The following is a 24,939-nucleotide window of genomic DNA, read 5'->3' on the forward strand; positions in this document are numbered from 1 at the left end:
GCTGGGGATCACCTGAGCCCTCCTACCTGACCCTGGTATAGCCCAGCATCCTGGACAGTGTTGTCTAGCTTGCTCAGCTGCTCGTAGGTATTGCTCATGTATTTGTTCCACAGCCGCGTTTCACGCTCTGCAGGGATGTTGAACAGCTTCCGCATCTTCTTCTCGATGGTCGCTGGGGACAGGCAGAAACATCAGTCAGGGCTTCCTCCAGAGGGAAGGCGACAGGCAGCCCTGCTGACAGAGTGCTCGCCCCCGTCCCTTTTCAGACGGCCACAGGAGGCTTTGGATCAAAAGCTCTCAGTGACCTCAGGCCAAACATCTTCCATGGGCGTCCTCTTGCACTAATAGACCCGGAAACTTCCCTACGCTTCTCCTCCTTTGACAATGTGGGTCCCATTCATAGCACAGTGCAACAGGGGAAAGTGAGGAGACCAATCTTTGGAGTTAAGACAGACCTGGTTTCAAACACTGGCCCTGCCACTTTCTCACTGAGATTTTTTAGTAAGTTACTTTAAGCTCTCCGAACCAGCATTTCATCACTTTACTGCCATGTGTCAGATGGGCAGCGGCCACGCCCGGCGTGCTCTAGAACATGACTCACAGGCTTCGCTCGCCCTAAGAATGCCCTTGGGAGCAGGCTGCCAGGCCAGGACTGGTGATCACACCCAAGGCTGGCTGGTAATAGGTCTAAAGAGGGCATCCCAGCTTCCCTTCAATCAGCCACAACGCTTTGCACTCTCTCAACCGGACATCTGGAACCCCAGCCTAGCTACTCACCGATGGTATCTGCCTTGCTGAAGTGGCAACTCAGCACGTTGGTGGGATCACTATTCTCACAGAGCTTCAGTTCAAGTAAATACACCTCCACCTTGCAGTGCTTGACAAACAGGCCATGCTCCACCACCTGCGAAAGAGGCACGCGTGAGCGAGCAGCGGTGCCACGCCTGCGCAGTCTTGGAAGCAACATGGCTCAGGCGTGACAAAAGGCAGGATCCACTGATAATCACTTTTCTTAAATTATTAAGGGACCAGAAGTATAGTTTTTAAAGCCACTGGCATCTGTCCTAGGAGTTTAAACACCTTATTTCCACTCATTAGGACCAACCAAGAGCACCGTGATAGAACCAGAGCTGACAACACCACACACGACAGGGAATTCCTCGTTCATCTCTAAGTGGAGATCATGGCGCTTCCCTTGCATCATGGGAGTCTGTCAAATTGGAGGACTACAGACTATGGTTAAAGGCCTTGGCGGAACACTCACCACGTGGCAGCACTGTGGGCCCCAGAGGGCGTCTGCAGGAAGCCGGCGTGCTCCTAAACTTTTGATCCCTAACCCCTTTTTGGGTCCCAGGTTTCAAGCTGAAGAAAACAAAGGTAGTTCTGGCTCTGAATAGTGATTCTTTGAAGCATGGCTTCAAGACCACAGCTCCTTCCTACTCTGCTGGGAAGGGAAACAACTGACCGGGTAGAGAGAGAAAGGTACCCAACGCCTCCTTATCAGCAGGCATGCAGGCTCTGCTGAGTTCCCCTCTGGGAGGAGAAGATTAGTGTGGGAATCAGGGTGGTGGTCTTCTCCTGAGTCCTGTCTATGAGGGATTAACAATCTGGGCTTCTATCCCAGGGCCTGCCTTCCTTCAAGAGGCCATTCCTCTCTGGATTATAAAAACCTGCTTTTTGAGACACTCTACAGTGCGGCCAAGGACTCTTACATATGGGGAAAACGCAGTGTCATCAAGGCTGTGAGATAAACAAGCAGGCATACGTTCCTGTATGTCCACGTGACCCCAAGTGAACTTTCTCTCGACAGAGAGTACTCCCATGGCACCAGTAACGCATCCCCAGACACTGGGCAGCTCTGATGTTTGCGGGCTGCTCACTGTAACGTCCCGGGGGAGCAGCATCACTCACCGCCTCTCCCAACCACAGTTCTCGACAGAGAACTAGAGAAAAGGCCTCAACACCTCCATTCAACCACTCTGCTACGTTCAGCACCCCAGAAACCCACACAAGTCAGTGTCCCCAGGGAGCAGTCACAGACACTGACCTGCAGGTGTGACGATTCCTGTACTCACCTTTCGGACGATGGGCTGCTGGCCTTCTACACAGCCGTACCAGTTCAGTAACTTATTCCAGGCCTCCGCTGGGACCAATACATAGTCCAATTCATCAATTAAATGTTCTTTCAAGGTCTGACTCTCAGGATCTAAAAAAGGAAACAGCTTATAACTCACTTCTCTTCTCCCCAGAAATGTTTGCTTTCCATGTTTCTTATGTCCTCTTCAGAAATCAGAGAGTATTTATAAGAACGGTACAAAATGACAGAATTCTGTCACTGGCCATCACAGAGCAGGCCTGACTGCCCTTGGTCTTTACCCACACTTTCCGAACATTTTATGAGAAACTTGGTGGATAAGAGAGAAAAGCTCCAATTTACATTTTCAAAGTACTTCCAGATTCCACAATTAAAATTGCAGATTACTAAAGAACATTAACATAACGTTCTGCATAGTGAAACTGCATTAAGGTAAGACATTATCTTCCCCTGAAAAATTAACTAAGAAAGCAAACAAACGAGTCACTGAACTTAAGTTTATTCTACCAAGAGTCATTTAAATTATGTACTTTTCAACACCCCAAGTCAAAACTCAGCTGGACACCCCTGTGGAGGGAGAACACCTTGAACATGCTGAGCATCCACCTTACAGCCACCAGAGGCTACACGACTGGGAGTCAGCAGTGGATACCCGCAGTCTGAAACACACTCCCTCCATCGAGGGCCCGGGGACTGGGACAAGGGAATACTGATCACCGCCCCCAGGGAGCGTCCCCACTGCGCCCGCCCCCATCAACACCCACTTTTACAGGAGTGGAAACCGTGTTCTCCACTCCTGCAGCCATGAAACAGGGAAGCAAAAAGTACCCACAGCAGGGCCCCTCATCTGTTACTCAAGGCAGATGGTGCTAAAGACAAAAACCTCACGCAGCGCTCACACGGTGGCCAGGGAATCCCACTGCCCAATCCCAACAGGTCTGCCCTTCGTCAGGGTGAATTTTGGATCTGATCTACTTCTGCTGTTTTCACTCCCAAGGAAAAAGGAAAGGACTCAAAGAGCCTTGGAGAACAGGAATACCAAGGCGAGTGAGCTGGATGAATGGTAAGATGTGGTGTATGCACACAGTGAAGTCTCCTTCAGCCTTTAAGAGGAACAAAATTCTGACACATGCTACAACATGGGTGAATCTTGAGGGCATTATGCTAACTGAAATAGGCCAGTCGCAGAAAGACAAATACAGTATGATTTCACTCATATGCATTAACTAGAGAAATCAGGTTCAGAGACGAAAGTACAATGGTGGTTGCCAGGGGCTCAGGTGAGTGGAGACAGGGACTTACTGTTTAATGGCTGCAGTTTCGGTTTTGCCCAATGAAAAAATCTGGAGACTGGTTGCCCAACAATGGGAACACTACTAAACTGTACACTTAATAAATGGTTAGGATGGCCCTGGCCAACATGTCTCAGTTGGTTGAGTATTGTCTCACAAAGCAAAGGGTTGCCAGTTCAATTCCCAATATGTCAAGGTTATGGGTTCAATCCTGGTCAAGGCACCTACATACACCAATGAATGCATAAACAAGTGGAAAAGAAAGTCGATGTCTCTCTCTCTCTCAAAAAAAAAAAAAAAAAAATTACACTGGATCAGCATCGTGCTAAAAATCACACAGGGGTCTAAAATGAGGATTCAGCCTCTGCAAATGTCTTCAACAGCGAGGTAAATGAAGAAGAAAGATGAGAGCACAGGTTGGTCTAAGCAGGTGCCCATCTGATGCACAGTAGGAGCACAGGTGGAAGGGAGAGGGGGTGCAGTGTAGACACCACCAGCAAGTTTGCCCTCACTTCCCACACTTTCAAGAGCCTCTTCCAGGTCACACCCATGACTGTAGGTGGAAGGCAGCCACACTAGGACTGGCAAGCGACTAAGAGTCCAGGAATGAAGGCAGGTGATCCTCACTCACCAGAGATGGGTCATTCCTGCACTATCGGTGTCCCAGGGTTTGAACGGAATGTACTTCTCCCAAGTATACAGCAAATGTTTCAGGTCAAAGCTAGGTGACATCAAATTGGGAGACCATGAAAGGAATGCTTGACCTTAGCTGAAGGTCATGCAGCATGACTTCCCAGAGTCCCTCCAGGTCTAGAATTCTCATCACTATTACTATTTTAAAAAGCCTTAAGAATTTTGCTTTGAAAAAGAGAGAGAGAGAAAAGGACAAAGTGCAAACATTTTGCAATGATCCCTTGAGGCAACTTCATGGTATAATGCCAACATGTGACCTACTTCGGGAAACAAAGCATCTGACATTGTTTGTTATATAATTTAGACTCCCCTAAACAAGGCCCAGGCTGAAGCATTGCTCATTTTTAAAAGCACCCAGGTTGGTGTTCGGTGCTTGGATCAAGCCTCATGCATTGTCTGTCTTCCTGCTGCCCTGATTTTGGGCACAGGAGACAGATCACCTCTGTCCTGCTTGCAAGGGAGTCGAAAGCCAGGCAGAATAAAGCTGAGCAAACGCTGACTGTCATCTCTGTGCCTATACGGGTGCAAGCTAAGCTCTGGCATGTCATCCATCGCTTTTTCAATCACTTCTTCCACTGGGAGCTGACTGTAATCCTAGTTCCACTGATGTCCCTCTTTCCTCACACAACTTCAATGACAAACACAGCCATCAAAGAAATACTAGTTGAATACTGACAATTCTACGATTTGTTCCACTGTAAGGTCTGGTCCCCAAATTTCAGATTCCAGGTACAATTTCAAAATGATATCCTATTTCTTTCCATTCCATATACTAACCTAAAATCCCTAGCAGAACGAGTTTGCCAAAAAAAAAAAGAGAGAGAAATTTTCAAATGCTAGAAGCATGCTCTTGTTAGAAGCAGTTAATTTAGGGTCTGCAAAGACTTCCCCTATGGGCACCACCAGGGGACACTTGTTTCTATTCCCTCACAGGAGGAAAGTCAGGTTTACACCATTTGTGTTACATATAAACACAACCTCAGGCCACTGTCCAGGTGGACATTTCAGTTAGAAAAGCAACAGGATACTGCACCTGAAAAGAGTCCGGAGTTATCTATCGGGCCAGGAAACAGGTTGTGTTCGCCCACACTGTACATATCCCAGCTGTCGAAGCCCACGTATTTCTTCCACTGTTTGAACCAACGGCTGTCAATAAGATACCTAAAGACAGACAAAAATTTACTGTATAAGAAAAGCTGAGGTTGTAAAGTTTCTGCAGCTACTCTTAATTTTTCTTTTTCTGGTCTTTCAGCTTGAGGAACAAGCAATCCCCACTGAAAAAACACTCTCAAACAGGAGCAGGGCCAGGCCCCACATGGCACAGAGGGTCAACAGATACTTCGGAAAGTATCCAGTAAGTGAAATGACTTGCCAAAAGGATAAGTAAATGAAAGGAATGACTGGCTTCAAAATGCTTAAAGGAAATATTTCTATGGTTAAAATCTTGTTTTCTAATAACCAAGTCACTAATTTCATAATGATTTTCATAGTGGTCCTTGCCCACGTAGAGAGTATGGATACACTGCTTTGCTTGACACAAATAGTATTAAACTAGTTTTTTCTTTTTTCCCCTGAAAGTGGGATAATAACACACTTCAGTAGTCCTTTGAAGGCCTAACAAGATATCAAAAAAAAAAAGTGGCTCTGGTCAGGTTGCTCAGTTGGTTAGAGTGTCATTCCCATACACCATGGCTGAGGGTTCAATCCCCGGTCACGGCACATACAGGAATCAACCAATGAAAGCACAAATAAGTGGAACAAGAGATCAGTATCTCTCTCTCCCCCCCCCTCTGAAATCAATAAATAAAAAAATTTGTTTAAATGTGTGTACATATGTGTATATATACAGACATATACCAGGTCTCTCTGGAAAAAATCCAACCATTGTTAATACAACGAGAACAGTTTGCACAACATCAGTGTTGCTTGGCAGCCAAGGAGAGTGGTCTGGAATGCGCATGTGTGGACAATGAGCACTTCACTGTATTTAGTCAGTGAGGGCAGTAGACGCCCACTGAGAGAGCATGCATATTGTGTGCCCACTGCATTCAAAATCACTGAGTAGAGCAACGAATCTGCATCAAATTTTGCATTAAGTTTGAACATCCCTCTGTGGAAACTATTCAGATGATTCAGAAGGCCGCAGCTGTGGACAACTGGTGACTGGCAGCTTCACCACAACAACATGCCTGCTCATGTATCACGTCTCGTGCAGAGCTTTTTGGCGAAACATCCAATCACCCAGGTGACTCAGCCCCTCTACAGCCCAGATTTGGCACCATGGGACTTCTGGCTTCTCCTAAATCTAAAATCACCTTTGCAAGGGAAGAGATTTCAGACTGTCAATGAGATTCAAGAAAATACTATAGGGCAGCTGACGGCAACTGGGAGAACTGTGTGAGGGCCCAACGAGCCTACTTTGAAGCGGACTGAGGCGTCACTGTCCTATGTACAATGTTTCTTCTTTAATAAATGTCTCTAGTTGTCATATTACATGGCTGGATACCTTCTGACAGACCTTGTATACATAATCCCACATATGTAAATATATAGATATAATAATAGTGTCTAGGTATATTTATCTTACCAAAAAGCAAGTTGACCTGGTTATATTTTAAAACTATATAAAAAAAAAAAAAAAAGACCCAAAAACAAAAACCATAGCCCTAGCCCTGGCTGGTGTGGCTCAGTAGACTGAGTGTGAGCCTGTGAACCGGGAGCTTGCTGGTTACATTCCTGGCCAGGAGCGTGCAAAGGCAGCCAACTGACATTTCTCTTGCACCTAGATGTTTCCCTCTCTTTCTCCCTCCCTTCCCCTCTCTCTAAAAAATAAAACCTTTTTTTAAAAACCATAAAAGTATCTCTGTGCTTTTTTACATTTAAGACAGAAAGAGGAGGAAACCTCTGTGGGGAAACAAGGCACAGTTACACTGGTGAGCCCTTCAAATTTTATAACCAACAAACCTCAGAGATCAGGCAGCTTCCCAGAGACCACAAGGGTCCATAAATACACTGAAATCTTAAAAATGCTCTTTTCTCTCCAAACACTTGTAGTGTGTGATTTTAGTCTCTCTCAAACTTCCTATGCTTCTGCTGAGCATTCTTCATATATCCCCGCTCTGCAGAGTAACTTCCAGAAGTGCTTCTGCTTGCTCTGCCTTTCACAGCCTGGCTGGCTCACGAACACCGTAAGGCAGCATGTGAATTCCTCCTAATCCCAAAGTCTCTCTTCTCTACTCGATCCCCTCGCCACTGTAAGAGGCATTATCCGCACCACCATGGTTTCTTACAGAGGGACGCTCAGTCATATTCACTGCAAAGCCAAGCCTCAGTTTTCTTCTCCCACACGATAATCCCATCCAAGAATCTCTTTTAGTGGAAGTATTGTCTCTTCTACTAAACAATTTATTAAGAAAACTCCTGCCTCAGATTTGCTCTTCTAAACGCCGGACTCATCCTTTTATCTAGGCTCCCAATGCTTCTGCCACAATTACTTTTGACATTTGCTACTAAAAGAACCTGGGGCTCGCAGATATTTATTTGTTTAGCTTGACCTTGACATCTGTTCTGCAGTTTACAAGTTACAAAATACCGACTTCTGAGCTTCGCCTCTCTCCACTGAGGCGGGCGTGAGGGGGTGCTTTCAACAGGAAAGACCCCCGTCTGTGAGGTGTGGACACCTTCGCCCAAGGTCACTCAGCGAGTCCTCGAAGGCAAAGGGGTCTTCCCACCCTCGAGGTCCGCGTGAGCACTCCCCCTTTTCCCCACACAGCAGCCCTTTCCCCCGCTGGGTCTGCCCCCTGAGGCTCGGAAAGAACCGGAACGACCCTCAGCTCCGCCCACACTCCCCCAAAATAATCTCACGGTCCTGCTCCTGAGGGGCCGGGGTCAGGCCACTCTCCTCAGGGTCGCTAACATCGCCTCCGTCGGTCCCCTACCCAAGCCGAGAAGGAGGGTCCTGGCCTCAGCGCCAGAGCCCCGGCCCCGGACCCTGCACGGCGGAAAGGAGGACCCGGCGCTCACCACTGCGCCCCTCGTTGGAGCGTGGTCCTCATCAAGGCCCTAAGTTCGGATTTCTGGGTCTCCGCATCAGGTCGCTCTCCGCAGCCTCCACCTTCCGCCATCTCGTCCGCGGCCCCGGCCCAGCCGACCCGGACATCCGCCTCGCGCACAGCGTGCTGTGGACCGCGCCCACGCACGCACGCACGCGCACGCGCGCGTCCAGGCCCCACCTGGCGCCGCGGCCTCGCTCGCCGGCCCGCCTCCGCTTCTTCTCCCCGCCCCACGCACCGCCCTCTCCCGCGAGTGCGCCGTGGAGAGGGGAGGGGGCCGGAAGAGGAGACGGGACGAGGGGAAGGAGTGGCCGCTTCCTCCCTCCCTGCAGTCGTTTCCGAAGGGGGTAGGTCACTCCCTTCTCTGTCCAGCCCTGCTCTCTCACAAAGTCCGACTGCGGGTCCCACGACCGCTCAGTTGGAGGAACTCATTGTGAGGACCCGGTGTCCCCGCGAGTGGGACCCAGGCAATGGGAGCCCCAACGTCCCTTCCCCTGATCCTGGGAGTGTGTGTTCTGCGTGCTCTCGTGCGCTAGAAGCTGCCCAAGGACGCAGTATTGGTAGTAATGTGGTGTTGAAACCTCCTGGATGGTATTCGTGACTTAGTTAAAACCTCTATACAAACTTTAAGATTCTGGTGGGCAGGTAGGAGATGTGCTTTTTCGGCTCCCCGAGACAGGCCTCATATGTAAGTCCTTTGCCACCTACCAATCTGGAATGGCCAGCCCCTTTTGCCTCTCCGTGTCCTTCACGCTAGGGGCAGTTTCAGGTTACACCCGCAAGCCCTCCACACTAAGCTAGCTACTTGCCCGTCAGAGGGTCAGCAGCCACAGAGGGGTGAGAGCAGCGGGGGAAGGAGAGAGTTCTAGGTGTGTTCTCCATCTTAGGTGCCCAGGCTTCTTAATTTGCTGCAATGAGTACAGTGTCCTGAACACTCTGTTTTCCACTCGACCCTGCATACAAAAACACAGCCTTCCTCTTGAAGGGGGATGGAAACCTAGGGCAAGGCGGAGGCCAGACGGTTGGCCCACATGAGTCCTCCATCCACTTGTCTAGCAGTTCCTGTCCTCAGAGAAAAATAACACGTGGTACTTGCCCTTATGCAATCTAATAGCAGAGGAGAGATCTACGAATACCTCCAGCCAGCAAGCAGTGTTAAGTGCCATTAAAAGAGATGAACCAGACTGCAGACCCAGAGCTATGAGAGAGAGCTTTTGACTTTTGTAGCATTTGACCGTGGTCTTGAAGAAAGCATGGAAGTGATAGTGCATGTTACAGGAGGGGAGACCCCAGGGGTCAGAATTTCTGGAATAGGCAGGGCAGGATCCAAGAGTGAGGAATAGGCCCACTGAGCTGGGCACAGACTACTGAAAGAGCCTGAGATCTAAAACTTTCTGGAGCAACACGTCCTGCCTTAAATGACCACAGATACCGTGGGAGGTTCTGGACCGAAAATAAATGGCTGAGGGTGCTTTACCCCCATGGTGGAGCGGCCACAGAAGCTTATGAGGAACCTTTCCTTGGAGAGGCAGTTACAAGGGAGGGGAGGAGAAGGAGATGAGCTGTGTTCAGTGTTAAGGGTAGAAGGGAGGGCTGGCCTGGTGAAGGTGTGGTTGGTCCTTTGAACAGATGTACTATTTTTATGTTGGGCTGTGGCTAACAAATTAATTCCTACTCCCTGGGACATCGATCATGCACATCCGGCAACAGAGGCCCCTTGGGACTTGGGTAGATAGCAGAGGAAAGTAAATTTTGCAATTAAAACTGCCTTCAGTAACCACAGAGCTGCTGATCCGCTTCAGATATGAGTTACTCCTGAGGGGAGTCCTATATCTGGGGAGGCAACCCAGACAACCTGAGCGCCCTTTTATGAAAGTTCTTTGAAATTGTTAAAAATGTTATCAAACAAGAAACACTACCTTCAGTCCTGATATTTATGGAAAAAGAAAGCTGGGTAACCGAAATTGCTTCAGAACCTACATTAGAGGGTGTCTGCCTCCCTCTTCTTTTTTTAGCAGCTTCGCCATTTATGGCACAGGTCAGAGTCTTGAGGAAGTAGGACAAGTCCTCAGCACCACTAGAAAGGAGGACAGAACCTAATTATAAAAATGAAAACTTGGGGAAATCTTTTTAAACCTGGACCTCTTCAGTGCTGTTAAATTGCCGTATAAAAATAGTGCAGTGAGAATGGGTATTTCCTAAAATTTCAAGTTACAAAGTGCCAGTAGTTAAAATGGGAGGGATAAAGTGAAACTTCAGAGTCAGAAGATCATCATTATTTGCAAAGTTTAAAACGTTTTAAGTGAGTTCGATTAAAATGTTACAAACTGAGAGCTAGTAACAATAAGGATCTGCCTGTGTGTTCCTGCCAGTTGTGGGAGCGACCCAGTCGGTTTGAGAAGAAAGGAGTTGAGTGATTTCATCTCAGAAGGCACCCTGACCCAAGGGCTGTGTTATCCTTTGGGCCATTTGCTAGGGAGAGATGTAGGCCTGGCAGGGCACTCACTCGGCCCCATAACGAGACCCCAGAACTGAACAATCCACTCATTGCCAAGGACACTTTGGCCATGAGAACAGGAAGGAAAGCAGGAAGGAGCCTGGCCTATTGATAACGTTCTGCTTGATCTTGGTCTGCAATGATCTACTGATAATTGAGGGTTTGTGATGTCTGGGTATGTGTACTTTAAGCTTTATTTTGTCCCAAGTCATAAAGTTCTTGTCTTGACAGGTACCACAGCTTGCTCTACACCTGTCGTTGGCCCTCCCAAGTCACCCCTGGTCCACACTTGGGCAGCACCAAGCACATGTGGCAGTATTCACAAATACTGGGCACCTTTGATTAGAGGTAGCATCATTGAGAGAGAAATATTTTTCTTGCCTGTGCTTCTTTAACATGCCCAGGGGACTGTAAAAAAGTTAAAAAGCTCTAGAAGTGCATTTTAAAAGAATTAAAAAGCCTATCAGTGACCTTATAACTGTAACCTCTGCTAGATAAGGGTTAGGTTATTGGGGAGGGTGGCAGAGGCAGAAATCTGGAAGAATCTCGAAGAGGAAGCAGGATCACCTTTCCTACCTTGGAGACTGCTGCTGTTGGACACATTCCTTCCTGATTACACCACTGTAGATGGCCAGCCCTGACGGGGCAGGGAGAGTGTGGTACCCTGGACCCAGCTGTCTTCTCTTTCTCCTCTAATTCTATTACCACCAAATGTCTTAACCATAAACAAGTATTTAGATGTTAACTGTGTGTGTTGTCCACCCTTTGCACAGAGCAATTCTCAGTAAACGTTTCTTGGATGAATGAATGAAAGAATTGTGCCGGTACTGGTCATTTTTTCATTTGACTAATCATCTGTTATGTGTTCACAGTTCTTATCCCGCAGGAGTTCACAGCCAGTGTGGTGGGAGAAGATGTTTTCACATGCAATGAGAATGTCAGGTGTTGTGTGATAAAAGTGCTACAGGCACATGGAGGATGATGTTGCAGACACTTCTCTGGGAAGGAAACTTAAGCAACCAGCCTAGGGAGCAAAGACACGCTTAATGTTCCCCCAGCCTTTGGGGCCTGCAAAGGAACGCTCGGGGGACCAGGGCTTCTTTAGATTCACACTCACACACAGGAATAGTCCCATGCTAGGGACAGAGGAAGCTGGGGTAACAGGTGCGTCCTCTGCGGGGAGACTCCTATGAAGCTAGGAGGCCTGCGGCACTGCAGGGCACCATCCAAGGAGGGCCGCCCCTGGACACACCTCGGACTCGAGGTATTCAGATTAAGTGAGCCTATGGTGTGGCCGCCTACCCTGGCCTTGCTGGCCACAGCTGCGCTGTACCTGGGAATGGTGCAGGGAGAGGGGTTCTGTCTGCAGGGTGAGTGATGGACAGGCTGCGGTGCCCATGCCCAGCACGTCACTGTCATGTCATGTCACGTCAATTTCTTGCTTTTGAATGCAACTAACAATACCCACCAGCAAGTGGCCTACCTAGCTAATTTATTTTTAATACTCACCCAAGGATATATTTTATTATTGACTTGAGAGAGAGGGAGAAGGAGAGAGAAAGGAACACAGATCCTTTGCCTCCTGCACCTGCCGTGACCCACGGATCAAGCTCGCAACATTTTTGGTGTCCAGGTTGATGCTGCAACCAACTGGTTGCACCCGGCGAGGGCCTTGCTGGTGATTTTTGTTTTTCTTTTATCACATGACAGATCTGGAGTTAAGTTCTTGGGAAGGTCAAAGCTCAGAGTTTGCTTCTCTGTTACTCCCAGGGCCGGAACTCAGACTTGTGAGACTTCACTAACTGAGTCAGACTCCCATCTGCGCCCCCAGCCGCCCATCTGGCAGTCTGAGGTCCAGGCCTGTGCCCAGCACCCTGCTGACCCGCAGGAGCCGGGCTTTTCTCAGTGCCATCCCGGCTGTGCCCCGCCTCTGTGAAAGCGCTTTCTGCCGGCCTCTTTGGTGATTGTAATAATGAGAAAAACCTTCCAAATTCAAAGTACTCTGACAGGAACCCCTGCCCATTTTTTAAAAATCCATGCTTTGTTCTCCTAAGGGACGTTTTAGTTAATGTTTTTCTTTGGTACTGTCCAAAAGTTAAACCTTAAAAGATTTATTAGGCTGATCAGGCCAGGAATGTTTCTCTGACAAGAATCTTGCTTTAGCCCTGGCTGGTGTGACTCAGTGGATTGACTACTGGCCTGTGAACTCAAAGATCTAGATAAATGAATCTTTTTTGAAAACAAATTTTTTAAAGATTTTATTTATTTTTAGAGAGAGGGAAAAGGAGGGAGAAAGAGAGAAACATTGGTGTGCCAGAGATACATCCATCAGTTGCCTCTTGTGCACCCCGACTGGGGACCTGGCCTGGCAACCCAGGCATGTGTTCTGACTGGGAATCGAACTGGTGACCTTTCGGTTAACAGGCTGACACTCCACTGAGCCACACCAACCAGCCAGGGCTAAAAAAAAAAAAAAAAAAGAATCTTTAAATCTTGTTTTTGAAACTACATTGAGACAGAACAAGCAAGTAATCTGATAAAGGGCTAATTGTGCAAGAAGTACCTGACCAAATTTTATCAGATTTTTAAAAATCGTGGTATAATTAACGAATAAAATTATAAAATATTTAACTATTATACATCGTGGTGATTTAATATACATAATTGTATCAGATTTAATATTAAAAAAAGAAAAGAAAAAAAACCAAATAGCATTTCTGGAAGAAGTGCTAAAAGGCAAGTTTCTGCACCTCGTTGAGTAGAGCAGGGCCCATCCCCTTTCAGTAAGACTGGCCCAAGGGCTCTGCCTCCTCCCAGATCAGCAGTGCCCTGCAGCCACCCCTGTAGGCTCCCTGTGCGGTTACTCGTTCCTTTGAGCTGCTGAATCACAATGGGGTGGGGTGGGGTGGGTGCACGTTGGAGCCAGCAGCAGTTACAAGGTCGAATGATAAAGAATGTGTGTGTTTATATGTGTTGGGGGAAAATGTCCAGCTTCTTGGGGAGGAAGATGAAGTGTTCACTGGCTTTATTTATCCTGAGTCTTCCTGAAGAGGAGAGTTGGAAAAAGAAGAAGAGACAGTTGGAAAGGACTTTCAGTTAAGGGAGGCAGGCAGGTTGAAGTCTGAGCAGGGCACTAGCCAGACAGGGTCAGCCACATAGGAAAATGAGAAGTTCCCTGGGAGCCCAAGGCTTCAAGAGAGAGGGAAAAACTGTGGGAGAGGAAGGGTGAGTCAGCAGGCAGCCTGTGGGGAAGAGGTGGAGTCAGTTTGGAAAGCCCTGGTTGTCATTCTGGGGCCTCACCCGCTGGGTGGCTTGGGCCCCCACCCAGGGAGGGGGAGGATTGGAGCAGGAAGTCCGTCCTCAAGCCTTTCCCCGAATATCTTGGTCAATATTGCTCCAGGAACACAGGTGTAACAAGAACCCAGGCTACAGAGGGAAATGGAGGGAGAGAGAGTGTGAGAAATGTTAATCTGTTGCCTCTTGCATGCACGCCCCCATCTGGGGACCTGGCCTGCAACCCAGGGAAGTGCCCCGTCCGGAATCCAACCGGTGACCTTTGAATCCGCAGGCTGGGGCTCAGTCCACTGAGCCACACCAGCCAGGGCGCTGTCAGGTGCTTCCTGAGTGCTGTATGTTCAGTGCTCGGTGCAGGACCTGGTGCATCACGGCACCCGCTCTCTAGCTTGAGCTCCAGCTGCCCCCCTGAAACCACACTTGCACAATCCATAGCACTTGACCCAACTGAAGGTTCTTTACGGAATAGCCCCTCCCTCCGCTCCTCAACACCATCCTTGCTCCTCCCAGCTGCGCCTCTGCCACCTGACCCGGGAAGCTTGGGAATCCCTCGGCCTCAGGCCCACAGCCCCTGATCTTTTCCTTGCTGCTCTCCCCAGGCAACCTCATCCTCTCCGATGGCTACTGAACTGCTCCCTTGGTTAAACTTTTGTCTCCAATCCAGACTCCTTTTTGGAGCCTCTTGTAACCACCTGCCCCAAATAGTGCCATCTGGATGTCTCATGCACCACATCTGAATCTGAACACATTCCCCGCCCCGAACCAGCCCCTGAGGCCGGCTCCCCACCTCAGGCCTTCATGTACGGCTCGCTGCCCATCTAATCAGCTTATTCTCCAGCCAGCTGCTTCTGGACCTCTCCTCAGCTTCACTGTTGCTTCCTCCAGAAGGCAAGCATGACCCTCCCTACGGGGCCAGGCCCTCCAAGTACCCTGTACTACCTCCTAGAACTAAACTTACTAATTAGGTAGTCTTCTGCCTGCCTGAGGACTGTGGCCTTGGCACACAGCAGAGCCCTTGGCACAAGGCTGAAGGATGATGGTGCAGGCAGGAGGGGGCCAAGGGCTTTTAGGGAAGAAATGTGGGGTGTAGGAGGTCACAGGTGGCCTGGGTACACCCAATGTGTAGATTGCTATTCTCCATTTTAGGAATCAGGCTTGGGAGTCCCCAAATGATTAAAAAGCCCTGGCCCTATTTGAGTGGAAAGTTCTTCCCTTTATATTGAAAAACATTTGCTGATTCATGTCATACACCAGGCCCTGTGGGCCCTGGGATGGCCAGCCCTGGTCCACCTTCTAGGCTGTCACCCTGTGGGGGAGCTGACCAGTCACAGATGCAATCGAGGCTCCTGAGTTTTGAGAGTACAGGCAGGGTGGGATCCAAAGCGAGAACAAGCAGCTCTACCTTGCTCATCTCAAAGGGGGCTCAAAAACGGGGGGGTGGGGGGGGAGCCCTGGCTGGTGTGGCTCCATGGGTTGAGCACTGCCCTGTGAACTGAAAGGTTGCCAGTTCGATTCCCAGTCAGGGCCCATGCCTGGGTTGTGGCCCAGGTCCCCAGGTGGGGTGCAGGGGTGCGAGAGGCAACCCATTGATGTTTCTTTCCTTGTCTATCTCCCTTCTCTCTCTGAAAATTAAAAAAAAAAAAAAAGGGCTGTGTCAGAGAGGCCTTGTAGCCAGAGAGGCGCGCCTGTGCAGTTCGCATGGAGAGCCAGAGTGGAAACAGAGGCCCCTTCACCCCCTTAATGACCTAAGGGCAGACAAGGGACAAGGGGGCAGCAGATTCCCACTTAGGGCTGAAGGAAAAGTCCTGAGAGTTGGTTCAGATGCAAAGAGATTTAAACCAATCTGAGCATGAATGCCAGGACCCCAGAATTTCTGGCCCACATACCGGACCGGGCTGACGCTGCCAGCACGTATCTGGGTCCTTGTCTGCCCAAGCAGAAGCTGCATCCAAGCCCTGAAGAACCTTTTCTACTGTGTGATAGGAAATGGTTGCAGGTCTGCGTGGGAAGATTTTTGACAGCAGGACCAACAGATGGAGAGGTCAGACCTGAGCCACACCTCAGAAGCAGCAGCTGGCCTCCAAGATATGTCCCTACGCTGAGCCTGACCATGCCCTGCCAAGTGCCATGCAGGGCATGGTCAGAGGGCCAGTTGTGCACTCTTCTCACTCTGAATACACAAGCAGCAGCAACCAGAAAGGACGGCACTGGAGCAGGCCTAAGCGCTAAGTAGCACTATGTAAAGATCTAGCAAAAGAATGGGAAAAGAATTTGTTGTTGCACAAGCTCCCAACTGTGCATGATAGGCTGTGTGAGCCTAACACTTGGAGAAGCCAGACTCAGTATGAGTGGGAGCCCCAGGTGCTTTTTTGTGTGAAGGTCATTTCACCCAGCAAATGCTCAGAAAGGAGAGATCTCCTACTGGGGTTAGGAAGTCAGCCCTTGACATGTCTCCCCCTTTTTGAAATGAGGACTTCCCTTCTGACAGGGCCTTGGGATGGTCCTGTTGCATGTCCTGGCAGAGGGAGGAACACTAGGACAGGACTCAGGCTGCCTACATAGGAAAGAGAAGCTCCCTCATACTGCCGAGAAAACGAGAAGTTCAGCCTCGAAGTTCAGCCTCGCCCAGGAGCGGGGGTGGCTCAAGCTCCCAGCCCTATGACAATTAGTTTAGTAGGGAAAGGCGGGGGCACTGACACAGGACACACACACAGTTCTCATGACACTGGAAAGTTTATTGTGGAAAGCCGTGGCATGGGAAGGGGAGACTGGTGTGGACAGACCAGGGCCCAACCAGGGGGATTTCTAGACATCAGGCATTCCCTCCCTGCAGGTTTAGAGGAAACACCTTCATGGATGAAATCTCCAGAGGGCGGCGCTGTGACTGTCGAGCAGCAGGGTTGGCAGGGGCACCCTAGGTGCTGCTGGACCCCTTGGTCAGCAGGGCTTCGATGTCGGGCTCGATGTCAATGGTCGGAAAGCGGCGGCTGTACCTGCGCACAGGCACGCCGTCCGGGCCCACCAGGAACTTCTCGAAGTTCCAGGAGACATCATTGCGGCAAACCGGAGACCACGTGATGAACTTGGGGTCGGTCATGAGCGCAGTGGCCTCGTCGCTGGGTGCCGGCAGAGCCTCCCGCAGGAAGACGAAGAGCGGGTGTGCCTGCGCGCCGTTCACCTCGCACTTCTCGAAGATCGTGAAGTTGGGCTCGAACCCGCCACCAGGTCTAACGTACTTGAGGCAATTCAGGATCTCTTCGTTCTTGGCGTTCTCCTGCCGGAGGAAAGGGCAGCTGGGACCCAAGCCCTGGAGGAAAAACTTTCTGACTGCAAACAAGGGGGTTTAGATGACTCACCTGGCTCTTTGCCCTTCTTGCACAATCCGGGGCGGGGGTTGGGGGAATGGGGCGGGGCACATGAACCCAGCCTGGACGAGCACTGGAGGGAAGTGGACCCGCGGCGCCCTCTCCACACCTGGGACCTGAGGCTGCGGGGGCCCTCCTGGCACTAGCACCCCTCTCTCATTCTGCCCGACGCACCTGATGCCCGAACTGGTTGCACGGGAAGCCGAGCACGACGAGGCCCCGGGGTCCAAAGCGCTGCTGCAGCTCGTTCATCTGGGTGTAGTCCCGGACTGTTGTGCCTCAGAGCGAGGCCACATTCTCAATGAGTAGCACCTTGCCCCGCAGGGAGCCCAGGCTCACGGGCTCCCCGCCGGTCAGCGGGCGTGCAGAGAAGGCGTAGACGGTGCGCGAGGCCGCAGCGGCAGCCGCCTGCCGAGCAGCGCACATGGTGTTAAGTACAGAACACAGGGGACGCTGGAGACAGGATCGCCAGGGGACCCGGGGCGCACCTCCTTTTAATAGGCAGGCGATAGCATCACGTGACACAGGCACTTTTCCGGCCGCTCCACCCCTCTCGACCCCGCCTCATCCGGCCTCTCTGGGCGGGTGACCAGCGAGGCGGGAGGGTGCGACCTGGCCGGATGCAGACACCGCCCAGACCCGGCCCAGGCAGCACAGCGCCCGCACTGCTGCTGCTGCCGCCCCAGCTGCCAGGATCGGCGCCCGGGCCAAGGCCAAAGCCTCAAAGGTTCTTGCTAGGAGCCGATCCCGGCCGGTGGAGACAGCACCGGGCGCTGCTCCTGGCCACACAGCCCTTCCCAGCCTATGCCATGGGACCATTCTTGCAGTATGTGCCCTGTTGCAGCTGAATGCAGAGCAAGTTGATGTGCGGTGACGGTGCCGTTGGCGGAGCCTGCCAAGGCAGGTTCGCTCTGCGAGGAGGCTCCATCCGTGGTTTTAGGATGGTTAAGTAGAAGGGCAGGCAATGCCAGGAGCAGCCAGGGCTGTGCCAAAAGCCAGTTCTTCATTTCCCTGCACCCCGGGGCGCTCGGGAGCACTTTTGGGTTCAGGCCTCTGGTCCCCCTCCCCCCATCCTATGGTTCTGCCGCATTCCTTGGGCCAGTGGACCCTGCTATTGTAAACCCTCCTCCTCCATGCCTAGGGGACTTCATCTGGCCCTCAGACCCGGAAGTAAGACAATGAGAAAGGACAGGAAATGAGAAAACGGCACACTCCTATGTAGAAATAAGACTGCCTGGAGTTCCCCCGCTTCTCCTTGGTAGGCTGCATGCCCCAACCCCATCCCCTCTGAACTTGAATGTAACGCAACGTAATTGTTTCCATGTTCCTGGAGAAGGGGGTGGTAGGCGAGCTGGCACTTGGCACCTGAAGGAACCTTCCAAGGTGAGCTAGGTGGAGTCCATCCTCCCAGCCCTGGAGAGAGTAACACAAACACCAGAATACAGGAAGTTTAGAAAACTGCCTTTATTCTATTAGTAGTTGGAAAAATTAACTGGTACAGAAAAAAAGTTTAGTCAGCTGGAGAGAAGAGAGAAACTGAGTGCCACCCAAGAGAACTGGTGGCTCCTCCGGGAAGACACCTGGACACAGTGAGAAGAGCACTGTGAACTAGAGCCAGACCTGCAGGCCAGGTGAGTCGGCTTGTGCCACCTGGAGAAGTGTCTAAGTGCCTCAGGCGTGAAACCAGATTCCTGTTTACTTAGCCCAGCTCTGGGGAGGGTCGTACTAGGATATGTGGGGCTGAAAACAGGTGATCTTTTATCAGAGAAACTGACAAAGCGGGAATTTAAAAAATGAATTTTCCATCTGACTTTATTTTCAAATACACTTTCTTTTTAAAAAAACCAATACACTTTCTGTGAGGATGACAAATATCAGTATTAGGAAATCCAATTATACAAAAAATACTACATCTAGTCAGGGGTAGATATATTTATTTTTTGGTAACATACATTAAGTGGCACTAATTACACAGTAACTATAAGGTAACTAACATGAAACCACAGAACTGTAACTTTGCCACAGCTGCATGGACTTGGGCCTTTCTGGCTGAGCACGTTTGGAAAAAACTGGATGCCCACTCCAGAGCTCTGCCAATGAAATCTGTTCAGGAGGAAAGGTCTGAAGTGGTGACTGACCAGAGTACCTTGCAGCTGACAGATGACAGGCAAGCCATGTTAGTTATGAAGTAGTTACAGCCTAATTCACAAAAGTTACCATTTTCTCTTTCTAGAAAGAAGCAAGAAGTTAAGAAATTCCTTGAATTAGCGCCTGGTGTATCAGGTGGGAGTGCAGAGGAGGGCTATTAGAGCGGTGTCAGAAGGACCCCGGCGGGTCAGGTGGGTAGGACATCATTAATAATCATGGTTGGCTTCTAAATACTGGTAGCAAGATGACTTCTGATTTGTAATCTTAGGTAAATTATAGATAAATGAAAAAGGCCAGTAATCATACACTAAGATTAATAAACAGCACTTCAGAATTAACCGCATGAGGGTTGTGCTTGCAGCAGGGTTTCACAAGACAAGGCACCCAGATTTTTTCTTCCCACGTCTGGCTTGCAGAGCAGCTCTCGTGGCCATTTCAAAAACCTCCCTCACTCCATCTTTGGTCTTTGCTGAACACTCCATGTACCCAAAAGCGCCAATCCTGTTTGCCATATCTCTGCCTTCTTCCGGTTTTACTGGCTCCTAGCAAAGAAAGAAGAGCACTTTCAGTTAAGTGTTACATACACAGAGCAAGTAGTTGTAGAATATTAAAATTCATCTAAAAGACCTTTTTTTAAAGCTACCAAACCTCCAGATTTGAATCCTGTCTATGAAGCTCACATGCAGTGACCCCACCCCAATATAATATACCTTTCTAATGAGCTTCTCTGGGAAAGGAGAGGCCAGAGAAGCCCTGGAGGGTCAAGGAGGGAATGGGAGGCAAATTACTCCAGATGTCGATCCTGGGGAGCCCTTCAGCCTTCCCGTAGTTAGCTTCACAGAGGACTGAACGCCCATGGAAGGACACAGATCCTGATCTTGACATTCAGACAGAAAAACCTCAGTGGGAGAACCTGGGCTGAAGACCTCAAGCTCTCCTTCTGCAGTGGCGAAGTCAAGATGCCAACTCCATCATCAATTTTATAAAGGCATCAGGGCTCTTTGTCTGGACTCCCTGCCCTCAGAAATTCCTCATCCGACAGTTGCCACCAATTTTTTGGCTTCACATATACCAAGATAATAAAGTGAAGGAGGAAATCAGCAGCCTGATAAGGTTACTGCATTAGGAGCAGAAGTACTGCCGCGACGGTCACTCCTCAGGCAGGCAATCCTTAGTGGCACAGCTCTACCTCACAGAGGCGGTTCTGTCCCATATGACTAGACCCCAGTCAGTGAGGGCCAGACGGACAGAGAGGCTTCTGGGACTCTCTATGAAACAGAGTCCCAGATTTCTGTGAGGATTTCTGTTGGGCTCCCTGAACCTCCAAGCTCAGGTCCTCAATTCAAGGATGCCATGACAAGACCGAACCCTGCCCCAGACCATGCCTGCTTCATCTTGGCTAGCTCCCGCCTCGTGTGCTCATCATTCCGAAGATCCTTCTTGTTCCCAACCAAGATGATGGGCACGTTGGGACAGAAATGCTTGACTTCTGGAGTCCATTTTTCTGGGATGTTTTCTGAAAACAGTGAAATGCACATTATTTGGGGATACATAAAAATTCTACCTTGAAGAAACTCTAAGAGCCCTAATTAATGTATGCTGGACATTTAATGAAATCTCACTAGTGTTAAAATGACAGGAAAAGGCAAAACTTAACACTCTCCTCTTAGGCAAAGAATCACCACCAGCTTTTCTTAGTCTCACTAAGGAGTGCACAGGTGGGGCCCAGGTAAAGACTCCAGAGCAGCAAAGGATCCAGTACACAGGGTTACTCCATCGAGGTGCCACCGGCCCCACGGAGGAAAGCTTCCCACGGGCCATCACTGTCACATCCCCTTGTGGGGCTGGAGCTGGCCCAGAGCCACATGTTCTCTCCACTCTTTGCTCATGGGCTCTCAGCATGACCCCAACTTTGTGGGTTAACTTCTAGTTATTGCAAAGGTCTCAAGAGTTGTGAAAATGAGTGATTACCAGTGTATCTCAGTGGGTTGGGTGTCATCTTGTAAACCGTCTTGACACTGGTTTGATTCCTGGTCAGGGCACATGCCTCGGTTGCAGGTTCAGTCCCCAGTTGGGGTGTGTACAAGAGGCAACTGATAGTTGTTTCTCTCCCTCTTTCTCCCTCCCTTCCCCCTCTCTAAAGATAAATAAAATCTTAAAAATTAACAGTGATAATCAGCTGCAGCTTTTTGCCAATACTATACTAATTTAGTAGGGTTGTATGTACATCATGGTGGATGAGAGGCTTGAGTTCAACCTCCCGCACCCTCACTCTGGGCACCATGGTGTCGGGGATGTTTTTATAAAATGGGGATAACAGTAATACCTACCTTACACTGGGTTATTCTGAGTCAATGCATACAAAGTACTTAGTACAATGATCATTTAAATGGTGCTGATAATATTTTGAGACTATTTTTACAAGTAAACTGCTCACACTCTGACTTCAAGGCCTTGGTGCCTTGTTTTGTAGAGTGTGAGGTCAGCATTATTCAGTCTTTTTCTGAACCGAAACATGTGGCCAACTGAGCTGATGAAATGGTCAGGTTCACAGTCTGTTAATGAAAGGGTCGCTGGTTGGAGTCCCAGTCTAGGGCACATGCTTGGGTTGTGGGCCAGGTCCCCAGTGGGGGGGCACGTGAGAAGCAACCACACATTGATGTTTCTTTCCTCCTCTTTCTCCCTCTCCTCCCCCTCTCTAAAAATAAGTAAAATCGTTTAAATAAAAAAGAAGGCCAGGTTCAAGTCTCTTTATTAGCTAAGACACTTTAGAAAAGGGCTAACACAGGGCTTTAAAAACCCTACCAGGAAACAGCAAGTCACCAGTCTAGATGCCGGGAGGCAGCAGGGTCAGTATGAAGTGCTAAAATGGCATGGGCGCCCCTAAATCTTAGTCCAAAAGGCAGCATTGTGTTTGGAACCCATCGACTTTGTATGTAGTGTGGATACACAGTAGCAATGAGAAGCCTGGGCTGAAAGGGACCCAGGGCCCAGGCTCCACAGTCCTAAGGCTCTAGGAATGTGGCCCCAGAGGAGTCCTTCTATGATGCTCGTGTCTGCTTGACCCCAGAAAGGACTGGAGAAACGAGGTGTGGACCAGCACACAATGACAAACATCAGGCTGTATGGGTACTCACCTAAACTATCAGGGCTGTCAATGGAGAAACACATCAGTATAACATCGGTGTCAGGGTAGGAGAGGGGCCTCAAGCGATCATAATCTTCCTGTCCAGCTGTGTCCCACAAAGCCAACTCTACCTGTGACAGGAAAAATAAACACAAGAATGCAAGGTGATCCTGGCCAAGTATTTCAGTTAGTTAGAGCATAGTCCCGATAGGCCAATGCTGTGGGTTCAATTTCTGGTCAGGCACATACAAGAATCAACCAATACAAAAAAAAAGTGGAACAAGTTGATGTTTCTCTCTCATATTCATTTTTTAAAAAGACTGCAAGGTTAATCCTAGTAACTCAGTTTCAAAAGGGGATGTTTACCATGGTAAAGTCAAATGGCAGACTGTCCAAAATAGTAAAATATAGTAGTGTTCCACTTCTATTAGAATCAAGCCTGAAGGTGGAGAGTGTGTTTTAAATTGTTTTACACTTGCCCTGACTGGTGTGGGTTGGGGGTTGGGTATCATCCTGCAAACCAAAAAGATTGCAGGTTTGATTCTCAGTCAGGGCACAAGCCTGGGTCATCAGCCAGGCCCACTGGCGGCGGGGGTGCAGGGGGGCGGTGCGAGAGGCAACTGATGGGTGTTTGTCTCCTCCTCTTTTTAAAAATAAGTAAAATATTTTAAAATAATTGTTTTACACTTGATGTTAGCCAAAAGGCTGAGGAGCAATGTTTAAATTGTTTTAGGCTGAAATTTCTCAAAATTGCAATTTTATAAACAGATACGAGAATGGAAAGTGTGCAATTCAAAATGTCAAGGGAAAAATAACTTTATAGTCTATAAGAAATATTTAATTATAAGTAATATTCAGTGGATAGACAAGAGGGGAAATCAAACTGTAAACAATATTCCACCAGACTTACAAGGCAAGATGGGGAAAAAGCTGACTGTAATTTCTATATTCTCATGCAACCATTTCCCTACTTGGTCTCATCATTCTGCTCCAACGTGAAGAAATGGAGACAAGAATGTATCTGAGTTGGTGGATGAGAAAAGATACTATGCTGAGTGTTAGGTTTGAGCTGACAGGAGAAGCCTCTGGCTCTGCCTTTACTGCTCAAAAAATGTCTGAATGGCTGAATGAAAGCATCACATAAGATAAGAGGATACTGCTTTCACGCCAGGGAACCCGCTCACCTTTCTATGGTAGGAGGGCGAACTAATGCCTGGGCTCTGGACATGGGTCCTCTTCTACACTGCCTAGCACTGCAGCCAGCCCTGCGACTTCTTTCAACCAGAGTGGACTTTTAACACCTTTTGTTCAGAGGCCCTTTGGGGCCCAAGGAGCTCTCCCCCTAATGTTTGGAATACTCTTCTTCTCCTAGCACCTTCACAGCTATTATTTCAACTTGTAAATACCATCCTCTCTTTTAGCCCTGGCTGGTGTGGCTCAGTGGACTGAGCGCTGGCCTATGAACCAAAGTACCCGGTTCGATTCCCAGTCAGGGCACACGCCTGGGTTGCGGGCCAGACCCCCAGTAAGGGGTGCTCGAGAGGCAACCACACACTGATATTGCCCTCTTTCCCCCTCCCTTCCCATCTCTAAAAACAAACAAAATCTAAAATAAATAAGTAAATACAAACATGCCATTCTCTCTTTTAAGTTAATGGCTAATTGTCTCTTCCACCCTCAACCTCCACAAGGCCCACTGCACTTCCATCATGAACACACCATCAGCTTGGTGTGGATCTAGGACATTGATCCCCAATTCTCACAACTGGTCTGACCTCAGAAGGGTACAGTTCATTCACATCCCACTCCCCTGGCCCCTCCAACCCTCCTGGGTATTCGGTCAGACACTCCCAACCCTGACTGTCTCCTGATAAACGGTTCCAGAGTGCTTCCAAAGGACCGTCACATGTCAGAATGGGCCTTTTCACTGTTTGGTAGGCCTATTCCTGGGACCATAATCCCCTAGAATCTTGGGTGGTCCGCAAGACTCTGTTAGTACATATCTTACATGAACATTCCCAGGCAATCCCCTCTCCCACTGTGGGGGCTACTGAGCTGCCCTGAGGTAGGCCGCCAGGCTGTGATATCCTCTTCCAGATCCAGCACCTGGAATTCAAGGGTTCCTCTCCCTGCTGAAGGTGGGCCAGCAGAGGGTGGGGGGTGGTGCGGATGGTTCCCGTCTTGCCAGGGTCAGGCATGTTCAAACTTGGCAGTGCAAAAAAAATGCTCATAGCATTTCTCAAGATTTTAGGCTGAGGTCCCTAAATTTCTTATGGGTAAGATCCTGGTTGTTCCAAGACCTCAAGGCACAGATGATGCTTCAAGGAAGACGGAAGAGCCATTACTGGTCCCAAAATATGCATGCTGTCACAGGTA

At 49.3% G+C, this 24,939-nt stretch overlaps 3 protein-coding genes across 5 annotated transcripts in view; all 3 read right to left on the reverse strand.

Annotated features, from left to right (window-relative positions):
• USP4 (ubiquitin specific peptidase 4) overlaps positions 1-8,256 on the reverse strand; it is a 36,934-nt gene extending 28,678 nt beyond the window's left edge. For 2 of the 3 annotated variants that reach the window (XM_054594709.1, XM_054594708.1), the window contains exons 1-5: positions 8,104-8,253; positions 5,114-5,241; positions 2,076-2,206; positions 778-904; positions 27-172 (exon numbers count right to left, since the gene is read on the reverse strand). In XM_054594709.1, the coding sequence (XP_054450684.1) occupies positions 27-172; positions 778-904; positions 2,076-2,206; positions 5,114-5,241; positions 8,104-8,204 (633 nt within the window). In that variant the 5' untranslated portion in view covers positions 8,205-8,253. Of the gene's footprint in view, positions 1-26; positions 173-777; positions 905-2,075; positions 2,207-5,113; positions 5,242-8,103 lie in introns of all 3 variants that reach the window. The other variant, XM_054594710.1, reaches the window with a different exon arrangement.
• Positions 8,257-16,637: 8,381 nt separating this feature from the next.
• On the reverse strand, positions 16,638-17,779 carry GPX1 (glutathione peroxidase 1). The gene is made up of 2 exons (XM_054594751.1): positions 17,463-17,779; positions 16,638-17,197 (listed from the first exon to the last, which is right to left on the reverse strand). The coding sequence occupies exons 1-2, from the start codon at positions 17,712-17,714 to the stop codon at positions 16,838-16,840; spliced, it is 612 nt and encodes a 203-aa protein (XP_054450726.1). The 5' UTR covers positions 17,715-17,779; the 3' UTR covers positions 16,638-16,837.
• Positions 17,780-18,744: 965 nt separating this feature from the next.
• The window catches only part of RHOA (ras homolog family member A), a 45,920-nt gene continuing 39,725 nt past the window's right edge, over positions 18,745-24,939 (reverse strand). Inside the window, exons 4-6 of the mRNA XM_054594651.1 lie at positions 22,574-22,694; positions 20,822-20,952; positions 18,745-19,978 (exon numbers count right to left, since the gene is read on the reverse strand). Of these exons, the coding sequence (XP_054450626.1) occupies positions 19,805-19,978; positions 20,822-20,952; positions 22,574-22,694 (426 nt within the window). The 3' untranslated portion in view covers positions 18,745-19,804. The remainder of the gene's footprint in view (positions 19,979-20,821; positions 20,953-22,573; positions 22,695-24,939) is intronic.

This window comes from Pteronotus mesoamericanus, unplaced genomic scaffold (assembly GCF_021234165.1).
Source record: "Pteronotus mesoamericanus isolate MK-2021 breed Mesoamerican mustached bat unplaced genomic scaffold, CSHL_Meso_final scaffold_533, whole genome shotgun sequence".
Classification (NCBI taxonomy): domain Eukaryota; kingdom Metazoa; phylum Chordata; class Mammalia; order Chiroptera; family Mormoopidae; genus Pteronotus; species Pteronotus mesoamericanus.